We start from the raw sequence: 17,672 nt of genomic DNA, 5'->3' as shown, positions 1-17,672 counted from the left end.
GAGTCTATTTTGAGGCATGATGAGTTGACATTGGTAAACACAAGATAGATACCCAGACCTCGTTAGTTGTGTTGATATCAGAGTTTGACCTTCGCAGTAATGAACTTTACAAATATGGGCATTTCCAGTGATTTAATCTCTTCATTTAAAAGTGATGGACAAACCCTTCTGCTAGAAGGACTAGTTGAGTGACCTGAACCAGGGGATCCGTTTATCAGAGGTGGGGGTGGGAGGCGTGGAGGAAGATAAAACATCAACAGTGAGAATATGAGAAATTGGTTACTACTTTAAACTTGGATTTTTGTAGTGTCTGTGTTAATCTCAGAATAAGGTGACATGCAAAGCCCTCTGTATTTCCTGCAAAACAAGGTCGCCCCAGCTTCCCAGAGCAGGCAGGGAAAGGCTCTTGGGGGCAAATGCCACTTCCCACCTGTTGTCTGCTGTAAATAAGCCTGCAGCCCACACCAGGGGCCAATTAAAAGGAATGTCCCATCGGTTCAGTGACCCAGGAAGGCATCAGGTGGAGTCTAGTTTGTTGGAGTGATCCCAATTAAGTAGGGGTGGAGGTGTACTTTTTTTTTGTTTGTTTTTAATCAGGGAGCCAATTAAGATGAAACCTCAAAGTCACACCGTCTATTAGGGAGTATTCTGAACTTGGGGAAGCAGTGTGATGCTGGGGGACATGGTGTTTTACTGGCTTTCCCTGGATGGAGCCTATGATGGCCTCACTCAGATGTGGAAAAAGAATTATGGTTTGTTTGTTCATTTTTTTTTTTTTTTGGCTGTACTACAGGCATGTAAAATCTTATTCCCCAACCAGGATTGAACCTGTACCCCCTACATTGGAAAGGCAGAGTCTTAACCACTGGGCCTCCAGGGAAGTCCTAGAATTATGGGTTTTGTACCTCTTGTTAGAAAGCTTTTGTTAAAAAATATATATAAGTATTTTTAATTTTTAAAAAGTTATATCTTTTTTTAAGTAGTTTATTCTGAAAGGTCAAGAAGTTTCATGTTTCATGACATGGCTTCTTCAATAGAGGAACTAGCCCAGGTGTTAGCTCTTCTGGTTACTCGGACAATTTAGGAGGAGAGGGGAATGTCCCTAGAGCCAGGAGGCAAGCCCATGCATTTCGCGGGGCATGAAGCTAGTCCGGCGCCCTCTTGGGCGCTGATCGAAGTCAGAATGGGGGTTGGTGAGACCCCAGCCAGGGAAGCCGGCGCAGACTTTCTGGCTATGTGAGCCTCTGCCCCCAGGGCTGCGGGAGGGCTGGCGACAGTGCCCGGCGCTCTCTACCCAGGAAACGGTGCTGTGACCGCCCCCTTTTCGCAGAAAGGAGAAGAGTGGGGAGAGATTAACTGGCCTGAGGACCCACAGTTTATAGACGGCAGGTGCTTTCAACCATCCTTTTAACCATAAGCTTCATCTGTGGTTTTGGCCTGTTTCTTTTTCCTTTTTTTTTTTTCTCACATATTCTGCAGAATCAGTTTCGAGAGTTACCATATTTTATCAAGCCGCGGTCTAAACAAACACCTTGTAAGTGTCCCCGCCATCATGACTTGCTGGGGCTAACCGGTGGCAGCAGATTTTAGCTCCCGCCCAATCCCAGTCCCATGCAAACTGGGACAGCTGGTCACCAGACTCGCGTCTGAACATAGCAACCAACAAAGTGACCCAGAACCAGGTGGCTGGAAAGACCGTGGTGCCGCTCTGACCCTCTGCCTTTCTGTTGCTGCAGGCCCCGTGCCCAGAGCCGGCTATGTCTGCTTTCAAGAGGCATTGTTTACACCCTCCTCCCACCCCCAGAGTCTTCAGCCTTTCAGGGCCCCCCAAATGCTGCAGGGTGGTCTGTCCCCATCCATCCAAGCCAGAGGCCAACACCAGCGGGGGCCTGCCTCTGACCCGCGCAGGCGCACAAGCGCGCTCCCCACTCTGGTTCCATGGATTCCCGGTCCAGCTGCGTGGTGGTGACCGGTAAGGCGACTTTCCTGCTTTCCACTTGCTGCTGCCTTTAGCTTGACCGTGGAATGCGCTCTTGCCTGATCCTGGTCATAAATAGTTCCCTCGTGGGGGGCGCGGGGGAAGAGTGGCAACTGGTGGTGCCAATAATTCCGGAGGGAGCTAACTTCCTGCTATGCCCTGTTAAAAACAACAAGGAGGGGACGGAGAGGCGTTTCTGCTTCTGCCGTGTCATTCACTTCAAATAACCCTCGAGTGGCATACACAGTGGTGCCCTCATGTGGCTTAGACCTTTGTCCTTCAGCCCACGGGGGTGGGGAAGCGGAGGCTGGGGCCCCTGTGGCATCTACTAGGGTGCAGCTGTTAATAGGCAAAAGGACGGGGAGCAGGGAACCCAGAAAGAAGGGGGCAGTGACCACCCCAAGAGGGGCACATAGCTCCCCCGAAAACTGGAGACTTTCCAGCCACTCGGGGAACTCTCGGCACCCTCTGAGAGCCACCAGTTAGACTTTGAACCCCAGAAGGAGTAGTAGCCACCCACTCCTACCTTTTACCAGCATATTTGAAATCCACCCCAGACACCCCCAGTCATTGTCACAGCTGGTCCCTGGAGGGCTTGTTTTCTTCACACAGCTCTTTATTTTTAGTCAGTCACATTTGGCATATTTGAAGTTTTCTGAATTGTGTGGATGAAGGAAACAAGAGACAAGGGTTCCTGTGTGTGTGGGAAATTGAACGTTACCTATCTTAATATTTTCAGACTATAATCAAACTCTTGTTAACCTTCTGAGAAGAAGAAAGTTCTTTCGAAAACCTTTTCTCTCCCTTGTTCTCATTTGTGTTATTTTGGGTATTAGAGATTGGTTCAAATTACCCTTGAATTCCTAAGGACATTATAACCTGATAAATGTGATACTTGTCACAAATGAAATCTGAATGCTGAAGCACCAGGGAAGGTCTTAGACTCACATCAACGACCCCTGCCTCTGTCCTGTCAGCCTGAGATTTGCTGGCAAACTCCAGGTTGTTTGATGGTACCTGATCATCAGCGGTGATTTGGGAATGCCCACTGGCTTCCAGAGCGTGGCCTTCCTTTATTAAAAATGCTCTGAGCTGCCAGGGGCGGTCTTTTCATTTAATTGGATTTGCTTCACATGTAAATCTCGCCAGGACATTGGCACGTAGACAGATGGTGAGGGAACAAGAGCTCTGAAGAACTGGCTCAAGACCAAGGCCTTCCGGACTGGCACCCCACCGTGACAATGGGAGACAGAAAGCGTGCTTCCCTCCAAAGGGCCTCTCCTGATTCCAGGAGATTTCTCCAGCCACTTTTCACAAGTTCCACCCAAGGTCTTGCCAAGTGTAAAGTGTAAGGCTTGACCGTGCAAAACAAAAGCTTCAGACCTTCATTTGCTGAGTTGTTTTGCCTAATTGAAAACAGATAAGCGATGATCTGAATACACTGATCTGAATGTGATTCGAAAGCAGCATGTGACTTGGTGAGGACTAAAAATGTCACTGCATTTTCAGTATTCCTACAGTCATCCCAGAAGGTACTTGGTTTCCCAGTGGTTTTTCCTTAATCTCAATATTTTCCTGTTTTGTTTTGTTTTTTGCTTGGCCACTTCAGTCTTATTTATTCTATAGGATTCAGTCAAAGTCAGAAAACACCACTAGATTTCCTGGGACATCCTGTCCCAAACTTTTCTCTTCCCTGAGGAAGTTTTACCCTTTTTGAGTGAAGTTATGAGTGCTCTATACCCAGAGATCCCCCAACTTCAGAGGCACAGTCTTCTCCAGAACTGGCTTCTGCAGGGGTGGGGATAGGGGCGGGGTTCCAAACATTGGTAGTTAATCATAGCTCCTCCCCATCTCGGAATCATGATTTGAGAAGTGCATCCCAGAAATCAGATTGCTGGAATTCAAAGCCTCACCTGGTAAAGCTGAGCTAGAGAATGCCACTTCCACCTGCAGCCCACTGCCCCCGACCCTGCAGTGAGTCCCTCCCCAGTCATAGACCCATCTGCCAGCCGCTGACCCTCCCTACAGGGCCAGGCAGGAATCACTGAGCTCTGAACACGGGCCGCACTGCAGGAGAGATGAAGGGAGAGGCCCCAGGGAGCTGGCCCCTCCTCCTGGCACCATCCTAGGGGCCGTGTGATGGTTAATTTTGTGTGTCAACCTGACTGAGCCACTGAGTGCCCAGACCCCTGGTTAAACATTCTTTCTGAATGTGTCTATGAGGGTATTTCTGGAGGAGCTTAGCGTTTAAATCAGTGGGCTCAGGAAAGCAGTGCCCTCCCCAGTGTGGGTGGGCATCATCTAATCTATTAAGGGCCTGAATAGAATAAAAAGCCCAGGAAGGTTGAGTTCCCTCCGTCTGAAGCCATGGACTGATACATCAATATTCTTCTGCCCTCAAATGGGTGCTCCTGGTTCTTGGGCCTTCAACATCAGACTGAAATTTGCTCTACTGGCTTTCCTGGGTCTGCAGCTTGCAGATGGCAGACAGATCTGGGGAATTCTCAGTCTTCATAATCATGTGAGCCAATACCTTATAATAAATCCCCCCATACACACACACACACATATACACACACACACACACACACACACACACACACACACACACACACACACACACATATATATACACACACATACATACATACCTGTACATGCCTCTCAATTTCTGGAGAAAGAAATAGGGCCTGAATTACAGGTGAAATCTCAACATGGAAAAGAAAGGGCAGGACCCCTGACTAATAAGCTCAGTGCCCAAGTAGGGGGTTGGGGCTGAGAAATGGTGACATCAAATGATCAGAGAGAATAGGGCAGACCAAGGATCTAGCTGGAGCCCATCCCATGCTACTGGGAGAGAGGGTGAAAAAGGATTTAGCATTTGCTGAGCACCTACTAGATTCTGGAACGAATACACGTCATACTCAGCATTGTTTAATTGGTCCCAGGAGGTACGTACCTGAACCACCATGAAGGTGAGCACTTGGCACTGCTTCCTGTACTCCAGGCAGTATTGCAGATGCTCCACCTTATTGATTTATTCAATCTGCAAACCACTCTATTAGATTAGTATGATTAGTGCCCATTTTACAGATGAGAAAGCCAAGGCACTAAAGCTGAGTAACTTGCTCAAGATCACCACTGCTAAGTGGTGGGGCTGAGGTGAGATGCAACAGCAGAAGCCTGAACCCAAACACTGAGGTCTCCAACCACTCCTGGCTGTCGTCGGGCCATGGCCTGAGCTTTGAGGGGCCACTGGACGGTGTGGATGCCATAAAAAGGAGCGGCAACCATAGTGAGAGGGGGAGGGAGTCTCTCTCCCCAGGCCAGCAGAAAACCTTTCCTAAGCTAGTCCCAGAGGGGGCTTGCTGTCCTCCTCAAAGCAAAATTCTACTTAGTTTCCTTTTATTAGCGATCATAATAAATTGCGGTTAAAGGACATAATCATACACAGCATAGATACGTGTTCCCAGTTCAAGGAACAAGCCCTTCTGCCCACAAGCCTCATCCAGCTCTCGCTCCTTCCCTGTGTAAAGGCCTCCCCAGCGGCGGCTTCCTCGCCCAGGCTCACTCCCTGCAACTCCTCTGCCTCTCCCCCAGTAAAGTCCTTGCTCACCCCCACTTCCTCCTGGAGACTCCCCCAGCCACCTCTACTCCAGCCGCTCTCTCCCCCTTTGAAGTATTCTGATCCTAGTTGTTCAAAGCCTTGCTAGTCCAAGTGTGGCGAGGGCCAGTAGCCTTAGTACCACTGGGGAGCTTGTTAGGAACTCAGAATCTCCAGCATCACCCCAGACCTGACCGATCAGATTCTATATTTTAATAAGATATACATGCACATTAGCATTTGAGAAACTCTGAACCAAATCATACGTCTTTTTAAATTTTGAAATAATTATAGATACACAAGAATTTGCAAAGAAATGTATAGAATGGTCCCCTAGAGCCAGACCCCCAATGTTAACATTTTCAGTATCAAAGCTAAGATACTGACCTTGGTATAGCTCTGTGTGCATGTGTGTGTGTGTGTGTGTGTGTGCACACACATGTGCACAGCTATATGCAGTTTCACCCCATATTTAGCTTCGTGTAACCACCAGCATCAAGATAAATAACAGAACCAAAATCACAAGGTTTCCTTGAATTATACTTTTAGAACCACACTCACCGTTTCCCCTGTCTCTAACTCCTGGTAACCACTATTCTGTTCTTCATCTCTATAATTAATTTTATAGATGTAAATTATAATTTACAAATATTATATAGGTAGAATCATACAATATGTATCATTTTGAGAGTGACTTTTTTTTTTATTCAGCATAATTCCCTTGAGGTTCATCCAAGTTGTGTATACCAATAATTCCTTCATTTTTAAAGCCATTTTAGTAGCTTTATTGAGATGTAATTCACATGCTATACAATCTACTCATTTAAAGCATACAGTTCAATGGTTTTTAGTGTAGTCACAGTTATGCACTTATCACCACAATCAATTTTAGAACGTTTTCATTACCCTGAAAAGAAACTGGACCTCCTGATCCTCATCCCTACTCCCCCACTACACACACACACACACACACACACACACTCAAGCTCAGTCTTTACAGGCGGCCGATGCGGACATCTCACGTAAATGGAATGATACACTTTTGTAACTGACCTCGCTCACGGAGCCTGATGTTTTCAAGGCTCATCCATGCTGTCGTGTGGCCGCAGCACTTCAGTTATTTTTATGGACAGATGATGTGCATTGTATGGCTAATACCAGTTTTGTTTATTCATCATCAGCCGATGGACACCTGGGTTGCTTCCACTTTTGTATTTTCACTGCTCAGCAGTATTCTATGATCTGGATGAACCAGCTGATTTAACCATTTACTCATTGAAAGACCTTGGGGTGATTTCTAGCTATGGGCTATTACAAATAAAGCTGCAGTGAACATCTGTGTACGAGTTTCTGTGTAAAAGTAAGTCTTTATTTCTCTGGGGTAAATATGGAGCAGAGAAAGTCCTTGGAAGTCCACGTTCAGTTTTAAAAGAACCTGTCGAACTATTTCCCAGTGGCCATACCATTTGACCTTCCCACCAACCATGTCTGTGTGACCTAGTTCCTGTTCATCCTCGTCAGCTTTTGGTATTACCGGTATTTCTGTCTTAGCCTCTCTGATAGAGATGTAGTGACACCTCACTGTGACTTTAATTTGCATTTCTCTGATGGCTAATGACGTTGAGCAGTTTTTCATGTGCTTATTTGCCACCTGTATATCCTCTTCAGGGAAATGTTTCTTCATGTCTTTCCCCTTTTTCTAATTGGACTGTCTTTGAAAGTTGAGTTCTGAGAGTTCTTCGTACATTTTGCATACAATGCCTTTGTCAGATGCATGATTCGCAGCTGTCTACAGCATGTCTTTTCATCCTCTCAGCAGGATCTTTTGCAGAGCAAAAGATTTTCATTTGGATGAGGTCCACTTTCTCATTTTTTACTTTTGTGGATCATGCACTAACTCTTTGCCTAACACTTGGTCCCAAGATTTTCACCACTAAGCCCCCAAAAGTTTTATTATTTTACTTATTACATATGAGTCCATGATGCATGTGGAATTAATTTTTGTATACAGTTCAGGCTGAGGGATCCATTTTTTTTGATCAGTGTCCGATTTTTCCAGTCCTATCTATTGAAAGGCTATTCCATCTCCACTGAGTTGCTCCTGCACCTTTGGTCACAAACAACTGGGCATACTCACATGGGTGTGTTTCTGGGCTCTCTACACAGCATGCGTTTTAACTGGACATATGTGCACACACCTCTGGAGCCCTCCTACTTAGTGGTGGATCAGCTCCACATTCCTCTTGGGCTCCCCCACAACACCTCACATAAGAGGACTTAGGAAACGCTCCTAGATTGGTAAGGTTGCAAGCCTCCACAGGAAAGGGGTACATGGAGCCCCCACTGGTCCTTGATGGCCCCAGGAGCCACAAGAAGTCCCCAAGGAGGTGGGGGGAGCAACGCAGAAGCAGACACCTCGGCCCAAGCCTGGCCTGAGCAAACCAGCCTGTCCTTGGTTCCAGGTTTCGGTCCCTTCCGGCAGCACTTGGTGAATTCCAGCTGGGAAGCGGTGAAGGTAAACTCCCTACGAGCCCAGACCCAGGAACTCAGGGCCTAGCTGGTTCCTTCTCTGGTTCCAAGAAAATCCAGCGTATAGTCCCCTTGGTGACCAGATCCTCATGGGAGGAGAGAGCATGCACACTGCATGCCCTGGGACACCGGCTAGGCTTCCATCCTTGGCTGCGACTCACCTGCCCCCAGGGGCCCGTCCAGCTCAGCAGTAAGAAAACAGGCTAAACGGACGCCCTGGGAGGGGTGGGGAGTGGCCCAAGCAGGCTCTGCTGCCCTGAGAACTGAAGATACCTCTGGCTGCAGGGTCTCAGGAAAGTCACAGCCCCCCCCGCCTCAGTGTCCTCATTCATGAAATGGGGGAATTCTAGTGCTGACCTCAGGGTGGTTCTCAGGAATGAAAGAGGGAAGTGTGCGAAGCAAAGAAGCCTCTAAGTCTATAAAGGTAACTTTATCAAGCATAGCGCTTGGCACATCGTAAGAGCTTAATATGTGGTTATTATTATAAACAACATGGCTTAATTTTTAAGAAAGTAATCAGAAGAAAGTGCATCCTCGTTCAGGGCATGAAGAGCGGTCTTCTCTGTAGAGCAGACCTCTCCTCCCTGAACCATTGCTTCACTTGTACCCGCCCCCACTCGGTGTCACTTAGAGGCTCAGAGCATAGCCGGCTATTTATTCACACTTGACCATCAATTTCATGCGTCTGTTGGATCACGCCAAAGGTGGAGTCTTGAGTCTATTCTCAGAGTTTCCCAGTCAAGCTGAAAATGTAGCAAAACCACTTGAATCGTGCGTTGTCAGCCACTGTAGCATTGATTTTCTAGCCTGTCTGCACAGATGCAGTCAAGGAAACTCTCCACTCTTGAGTTAGAACTTGGGCTTTTTTCACCCAGCAAAAAAACTCAGAGAACCCCAGGCTCACTGCCAAGCCTCACTGCTGCACATAACATGCCAGAAAGGCTAGGTCAGGGCTTTATGAGTTTCTGGGTGTTTGCAGCCAGTTCCTCGAAAAACAAGACTTCTTCTGCTAAATCCCAAATGGGTCCTTAGCCCTTCTGTTTGCAGTCATGAGAATGGAAAAGAGCCAGGCTGCCAGGGTTCACCTCCCTGTGCCAACAGTTGCAAGGCAAGTCACTCAACTTTTCTGTGCCTCAATTTTCTTATCTGTAAAATAGGAAGGTTGTAATGACTATAGGAATTAATACATGTAAAGCCCTCAGAGCATGACAGAGTAACTACTAATGCTCACAAATATCATTATTACTAAGAAGCTACTCTACAAGTCAGTTTTCTCAGTTGTGGGCTAATGGAATCTGACTTTGGAGATCCACACAGGAAATGGAATGAGGGTAGAGATTTTTTGGTACATTTAAGATTCACCATTAAAGCTGGAGAAGCAGGGCAGAAGGGCAGAAGCAGAAGCAGGCTAGGAGTTTCCAGGAAGGGGAAGCAGAATGGCAAACTAGGTGTTGTGAAGGACCCTTCACTTGCAGATGAAGTAGGTAAGACAGAACTTCTGTGCCTTGCTGGGCACACAGTAGTAAAGGAAAGCTCTTATACATCATACCATCACACAGATATATCACACATACCCAGGGCTGCAGCCTGTAGGAGTGAGTGATCAGCACCCACAACACAAAAAAGGCAGGAAGGGCATATGCCATTATCAATATTGTCATTAGCAAGGGGGTTAGAATGAAACCAAAACTTTCTGTAAGCTGGACCCTTGAAGGGGCATCCTGTGGTCTCTAGCACCCAGAGTCCCAACAAAGTATATGTAATTTCTCTTGATTTTTTAAAATCTCATATTTTCTACAAACACGTAAGTTAGGGGCTTCTCTAGAGGCTCAGTCGATAAAGAATCTTCCCTCAATGAAGGAGACTCGGGTTTGATCCCTGGGTCAGGAAGATGCCCTGGAGAAGGAAATGGCAACCCACTCCAGTATTCTTGCCTGGGAAATCCCATGGATAGAGGAGCCTGGCAGGCTGCAGTCCACAGTCCATGGGGTCACAAGAGTCAGATACAACTTAGCAACTAAACCACCACTGCCGCCGCCGCCTAAAATAAGCTCAGCATTTATTTCCAATCAAAGATCACCAAATATGCAAAGAAACAAACTACCCTGAGTAAGAATGAGCAAAAGCAGATTTAGAACCTGAAGAATCAGGTTCTAGATCATTCTTCTAGATATTATCAGAAAATAGCATAATTGTATATGGAATGTTTGAAACAATAATGATGGAATCGCAAAAAGCTAGCAAAGAGACTATCAGAAGATTAGGCAAATTGAAAAAGGGAGTAATAATGACTGAGCGACTTCACTTTCACTTTTCACTTTGATGCATTGGAGAAGGAAATGGCAACACACTCCAGTGTTCTTGCCTGGAGAATCCCAGGGACGGGGAAGCCTGGTGGGCTGCCGTCTCTGGGGTCGCACAGAGTCGGACACGACTGAAGTGACTTAGCAGCAGCAGCAGCAGCAGAGCTTATAAAAATTTAAAATACAACTGTTGAAGAGTTTAACAGATGACTTAAAGACAGTTTCGAATTATGCTAAGTAAAAGATGCCAGTCACAAAAAATATATAATATTTGTGAAATTATTGTAATGAAAACAATAATAAATGGCTGATTGTGGGCTTCCCTCGTGACTCAGATGTTAAAGAATCTACCCGTAGTGCAGGAGACCTGGGTTCCATCCGTGGGTCGGGAAGACCCCCTGAAGAAGGTATGGCTGCCTACTCCAGTATTCTTAACTGAAAAATCCCACGGACAGAGGAATCTGGCGGGCCATGGGGTCGCGAAGAGTTGGACACGACTAGTGACTAACACTGTCACTTTTACTTTTTCAAGCTGAAAAATAAAGGACTGAACCAAAATATAGGACAATGAAGGCATAGAAGTCAAGAGGAGTGATTGAGTCTTCTAAGGCCCTTGCTTAGATGGGCATCCTGATGTCAAATCAAATTCAGACTTTTGTGTGTATATATATATATATATATATATATATATGTACAGTTTATTTACAGTGTTGTCTTAGTTTCAGGTATACAGCAATATATTCAGTTATATATATGTGTGTGTGTGTGTGTGTATAGTCTTTTCAGATTCTTTTCTATTATAATTATATTGAATATAGTTTCCTGTGCTGTATAGTAGGCTCTTGTTTATCTGTTTTATATATAGTAGTGTGTATCTGTTAATCCCAAACTCCTAATTTATCCTTCCTCCTTTCCTCTTTAGTAACTATACATTTTTTTTTCTGTGTCTGTGAATTTTTTCTATTTTATAAATGAGCTCATTTGTATCATTTTTTAGATTCCACATATAAATGATAGCATATGATATTTGTCTTTCTCTGTCTGACTTCACCGAGTATGATAATCTCTAGTTCCATCCATGTTGCCGCAAATCAGTTCAGTTCAGTCTCGCAGTCATGTCCGACTCTCTGCGACCCCATGAACCGCAGCACGCCAGGCCTCCCTGTCCATCACCAACTCCTGGAGTCCACGCAAACCCATGTCCATTGAGTCAGTGATGCCATCCAACCATCTCATCCACTGTCTTCCCCTTCTCCTCCTGCCCTCAATCTTTCCCAGCATCAGGGTCTTTTCCAATGAGTCAGCTCTTCGCATCAGGTGGCCAAAATATTGGAGTTTCAGCTACAGCATCAGTCCTTCCAATGAACACCCAGGACTGATCTCCTTTAGGATGGACTGGTTGGATCTCCTTGCAGTCCAAGGGACCCGCAAGAGTCTTCTCCAACACCACAGTTCAAAAGCATCAATTCTTCAGCACTCACCTTTCTTTATGGTCTGCCTCTCACATCCATACATGACTACTGGAAAAAACCATAGCTTTGACTAGACGGACCTTTGTTGGCAGAGTAATGTCTCTGCAAATGGCATTATTTGATTCTCTTTTATGGCTGAGTAATAGTCCATCGTGTATGTTTCCCACATCTTCTTACTATTCATCTGTTGATGGACACTTAGGTCGTTTCCATGTCTTGGTTATTATAAATAGTCCTGATATGAATGTTGAAGTGCATATATCTTTTTGAATTAAAGTTTCTGTCCCTTCCAGATATAAGCCCAGTAGTAGGGTTGCTGGATCATGTGTTAACTCTATTTTTAGGTTTTAAAGGAACCTCCGTATGGTTCTCCATAGTGGCTGCACCAGTTTACATTCCCACCGATACTGGAAGAGGCTTTCCATTTCTTCATACCCTTTCTAGCATTTATTATTTGTAGACTTTTTTTATGATGAGCGTTCTGACTGGTGTGAGGTGGTACCTCATTGTAGTTTTGACTTGCATTTCTCTAATAATTAACAATGTGGAGCATCTGTTCATGGACCTGTTGGCCCCATCTGTTTGTCTTCTTTGGAGAAATGTCTATTTAGGTCTTCTGCCCATTTCTTGATTGGGTTATTTTTTCTTTTATAATGAGCTGTTTGCATAATTTGGAAATTAATCCCTTGTTGGTTGCATCATTTACAAATATTTTCTCCCATTCTGTAGTCTGTCTTTTCATTTTGTTTATGATTTCCTTTGCTGTGCAAAAGCTTTTAAGTTTAGCTAGTCATTTATTTATTTTATTAACATTATGAAATGAATTCAAAAAGAAAATTGGTGCAATTTATATCAAAGTTTTCTGCTTATGTTTTCCTCTAGGAGTTTTATAGTATCTGATCTTACAATATAAAATTGATCTTTAATCAATTTTCATTTTATTTTTGTGTATGATATTAGAGACTATTCTAATTTCCCTGTTTCATGTGTAGCTGTCAAATCTTCCCAGTATCACTTATGGAAGAGATTGTCTTTTCTCCATTGTATATTCTTGCCTCCTTTGTCATAGATTGATTGACCACAAGTGCAGACATTACTTCTGGGATTTCTGTCTTGTTCCCTTGATCAATGTGTCTGTTTTTGCGCCAGGACCATACACTGTTTTGATTACTATGTTTATAGTGTAGTCTGAAGTCAAAATGTGTGATGACTCCAGCTCCAGTCTTCTTTCTCAAGATTGTTTTGACTATTGAGGGTCTTTTGTGTTTTCATACGAATTAAAAAAATTTTGTTGTTGTTGTTCTGGTTTGGTGAAAAATGCCCTTGGTAATTGGATAGGGATTGCATTGAATCTAGATTGCTTTGGGCAGAATAGTCATTTTAACAATATTGTTTCTTCCAACTCAAGAACATGGCATGTCTTTCCATCTGGTTGGGTCATCTTCAGTTTCTTTAATCACCATCTTATAGTTTTCTGAGTATAGGTCTTTTGCCACCTTAGATAGTTTTATTCTTTTTGATGTGGTGGTAGATGGAATTGTTTTTAGCTTTTTACCATTGAGTATGATGTTAGTTGTGGGTTTGTCATACATGACCTTTATTATGTTGAGGTATGCTCCCTCTCTGCCCACGCTCTAGATAATTTTTATAAATTGATGTTGAATTTTATCAAAAGTGTATTCTACATCTACTGAGATCATCATATGGTTTTTATTCTTCAATTTGTTAATGTGGAATATCACATTGATTGATTTGCAGACATTGAAAAATCCTACTATATTTGGAATAAATTCATATATATATTTATAATTTGATTGGGATTGCATTGAATTGCATTGTATGTGTGTATGTATATATATGTATATGCATTGTATATACATATATATGGCAAAATTTCAAGAATAACTATGAAGAGTAGAAAAAATTGTGACTTTCAAGAGAACACAGAAACAAAACAGAATATGGAAAATGAATAAAACTTTAATCAAAGGGGCCAAAAATCACCCATAGAAAATCTGCTGAATACTAATTATTATAGCTTGTCCCAATGACACTGGCTGCTGCATACTCCCACTGGCATTATTGTTGCCCTGGGAAGCTGGAAGTTTCTTCTATCAGAGAGATTTGCTGATTTGAAGTCAAAGATGAGTCCATCTGGCCTCAATGAGATTGATCTTTCCAGCATTTGTGAGGGGAGCTGGGCCCTGCCTTCCACCAAGACCCTAATTTTATGGGTCACCCCAATCAGAGGAAGGCCAAAGAAATAATAATGTTGCTGCTGCTGCTAAGTCGCTTCAGTCGTGTCCGACTCTGTGCGACCCCAGAGACGGCAGCCCACCAGGCTCTCCCGTCCCTGGGATTCTCCAGGCAAGAACACTGGAGTGGGTTGCCATTTCCTTCTCCAATGCATGAAAAGTGAAAGTGAAGTCGCTCAGTCATGTCCGACTCCTAGCGACCCCATGGACTGCAGCCTACCAGGCTCCTCCGTCCATGGGATTTTCCAGGCAAGAGTACTGGAGTGGGGTGCTATTGATGTATACATAAAATATTATGTCAGCTCTTCTCAGTTCAATATATATATGCAGTTCCTGATTTTGAAGACAGTTGCACTCATCTCACACGCTAGCAAAATAATGCTCAAAATTCTCCAAGCCAAGCTTCAACAGTACGTGAACCATGTACTTCCAGATGTTCCAGCTGGATTTGGGAAAGGCAGAGGAACCTTAGATCAAATTGCCAACATCCATTGGATCGTATAAAAAGCAAGAGAGTTCCAGAAAAACATCTACTTCTGCTTTATTGATGCCAAAGCCTTTGACTGTGTGGATCACAAGAAACTGTGGAAAATTCTTAAAGAGATGGGAATACCAGACCACCTTACCTGCATCCTGAGAAATCTGTATGCAGGTCAAGAAGCTACAGTTAGAACCAGATGTGGAACAATAAACTGGTTCCAAATTGGGAAAAGAGTATGTCAAGGCTGTATATTATCACCCTACTTATTTAACTTATATGCAGAATACATCATGAGAAATGCCAGGCTGGATGAAGCACAAACTGGAATCAAGATGATTGCCAGGAAAAATATCCAATAACTTCAGATACACAGATGACACCACCCTTATGGCAGAAAGCAAAGAAGAACTAGAGCCTCTTGATGAAAGTGAAAGAGGAGAGTGGAAAAGTTGGCTTAAAACTCAACTTTCAGAAAACTAAGATCATGGCATCTGGTCCCATCACTTCGTGGCAAATAGATGGGGAAACAATGGAAATGGTGACAGACTTAATTTTGGGGGGCTCCAGAATCACTGCAGATAGTGACTGCAGCCATGAAATTAGAAGACATTTGCTACCTGGAAGAAAAGCTATGACCAACCTAGACAGCATATTAAAAAGCAGAGCCATTACTTTGCCGACAAAGGTCTGTCTAGTCAAAGCTATGGTTTTTCCCATAGTCATGTGTGGATGTGAGAGTTGGACTATAAAGAAAGCTGAGCACTGAAGAATTGACACTTTTGAACTGTAGTGTTGGAGAAGACTCTTGAGAATCCCTTGGACTGCAAGGAGATCCAACCCATCCATCCTAAAGGAGATCAGTCCTGAATATTCACTGGAAGGACTGATGTTGAAGTTGAAACTCCAGTACTCTGGCCACCTGAAGCGAAGAACTGACTCATTGGAAAAGACCCTGATGCTGGGAAAGACTGAAGGCAGTAGGAGAAGGGGACGACTGAGGATGAGTTGGTTGGATGGCATCACCGACTCAACGGACATGAGTTTGAATAAACTCTGGGATTTGGTGATGGACAGGGAAGTCTGGCGTGCTGCAGTTCGTGGGGTCACAGAGGTGGATATAACTGAGCGACTGAACTGACTGACTACTAATACGTGAGTCTCTTCCTGTTCTGTCCCACCCCAGCTAGGTGTGTGTGCGTGCGTGCTAAGTGGCTTCAGTCATGTCCAAGTCTGTGCGACATTATGGACTGTAACCCATCAGGCTCCTCTGTCCGTGGGATTCTCCAGGCAAGAATACTGGAGTGGGTTGCCCTGTTCTCCTCCAGGGGATCTTCCTGACACACATGGGATCCAACCCACGTCTCTATGTCTCGCATTGGCAGTTGGGTTCTTTACCACTAGCTCTACCTGGGAAGCCCCAGGCAGGTGTACTGCAATATAGTTCTGACATTAACCCCCTGGAGTACACACAGACTCCCATGGTTTCAGGGCAAAGTCCTCCACAAGACTACCCTCCCTTCAGACACCAGCTTCATTTCAAGGGTCCCCAAGTCATCTGTTGTTCTGACTATAAATTTGGGAATTCTCATGACCTCTACAGTTTTGATAATTTGCTAGAATAACACGCACAACTCAGGAAAGCACTAGACTTACATTTTTTTAAATAAAGGATACATATAGGGTGAGGTCTGGATAGCTCCCAAATACAGAAGTTTCTTGCCCTCTTACTATGGAGTCGGGGCGAGCCGCCTTCTGGCACATCAATACATTTATCAACCAGGAAACTCCACTGAACTTCTGTATGCAGAGTCTTTATTGGAATTTCATTGTGTAGGCAAAGTTGATTAAATCACTGGCCATGTGATGAACTACGTCTCCCCTCCCCGAAGGTCAAGCAACTAGAAATCCCCACCAACTAATCAAATGGTTGGTTTTTCTGGTGACCAGATTCCATCCTGCAGCCATCAAGGGGCTACCGTGAGTCACCGTATCAGCATAACAAAGACACTCCTGATGCTCTGGAAATTATGAGAGTTTTGATGCTGTGTGCCTGGAACTGGGGACAAAGATCAGATATACTTTTTTTTAATGTCACAGTTTCCTAGAGGGGTTCCTGTGTAAGGAGAGGAGGTGGCTCATGAATAAGATAATTACAACTCAAAGCAGATTCTGAGAAGGGCTCCACTATGAGACTCTGAAGAGGGAAAGATTAATTTCATTCTGGAGAACATACCAAAGAAAGGAACCTTTTAAAGCAAAGGAAGAAAAAGCTGCACCCCTGGGGAGGGGGGGTCACGGCGAAGGCCATCTGGTGGGAGCAGCAGGGAAAAACAGGGTGACTTCTGACAAAAGGGAGTAAATTTTCCAACCCTCCATGCACTGGGTGCCCCAAGACACTTCATGCAGAGTGGCTTGCTGAATTCTTCCTGCAGTCCAAAGAAGTTGATACTGTTATTCCCTTTTTTAGGTGAGGAAATGGGTGTTCGGAGAGGTTGACGATCAAACCTACATGCCATGACGTGGCCAAGCCTAGAATCCAATCTCAGGTGATTCTACCAAGTAAAGTTCAGGTTCAGGCCACTTGCCTCACTCTTCACCTGGGGGAAAACAACACTCAGTTCAGAAGAAGACCTCTTTTAGCCCAAGAAAGGCGTTTAGGAAGTTCCCTGGCAGTTCAGCGACTGGACTTGGCACTTTCACTGCCTGGGCCCAGGTTCAGTCCCTGGTCGGGGAACTAAGATCCCACAAGCCATGGGATCTTTTTTTTGGCATGGCAAAAAACAAAAACAAAAACAAAACACCCAGCATGGCTTTTAAACTTCCCAGAACTCAAGAAATCAAGACCCCCTAGCCAGTGAGCCAGGGGTGAGCAAAGTGAGGCTCACTGCAATGCCTCAGCCCGATGTCCACGTCATCATGGCTGACTCTCTGCTGTAAGTTCATCTCAACTGTCTCTGAAGCTCTCCCATCCATGCCTGAGACACAGACAGATGATGAGCTGCTTGATCTTCTTGCTCACAGTGAGACCACAGGGTTGATGACCAGAACAG

At 44.6% G+C, this 17,672-nt stretch overlaps 1 protein-coding gene across 2 annotated transcripts in view; it reads left to right on the top strand.

The window, feature by feature from the left end:
• Positions 1–1,721: 1,721 nt before the first annotated feature.
• The window catches only part of PGPEP1L (pyroglutamyl-peptidase I like), a 71,794-nt gene continuing 55,843 nt past the window's right edge, over positions 1,722–17,672 (top strand). The window contains exons 1-2 of one of the 2 annotated variants that reach the window (XM_027521745.1): positions 1,722–1,972; positions 8,045–8,097. In XM_027521745.1, coding sequence (XP_027377546.1) covers positions 1,939–1,972; positions 8,045–8,097 — 87 coding nt within the window. In that variant the 5' untranslated portion in view covers positions 1,722–1,938. The remainder of the gene's footprint in view (positions 1,973–8,044; positions 8,098–17,672) is intronic. The other variant, XM_027521746.1, reaches the window with a different exon arrangement.

The sequence above is a fragment of the Bos indicus x Bos taurus genome, chromosome 21, assembly GCF_003369695.1.
Source record: "Bos indicus x Bos taurus breed Angus x Brahman F1 hybrid chromosome 21, Bos_hybrid_MaternalHap_v2.0, whole genome shotgun sequence".
Classification (NCBI taxonomy): Eukaryota; Metazoa; Chordata; class Mammalia; order Artiodactyla; family Bovidae; genus Bos; species Bos indicus x Bos taurus.
The sequence above is the reverse complement of the archived record's forward strand: the minus strand, read 5'-3'. Positions and strand labels throughout refer to the sequence as shown.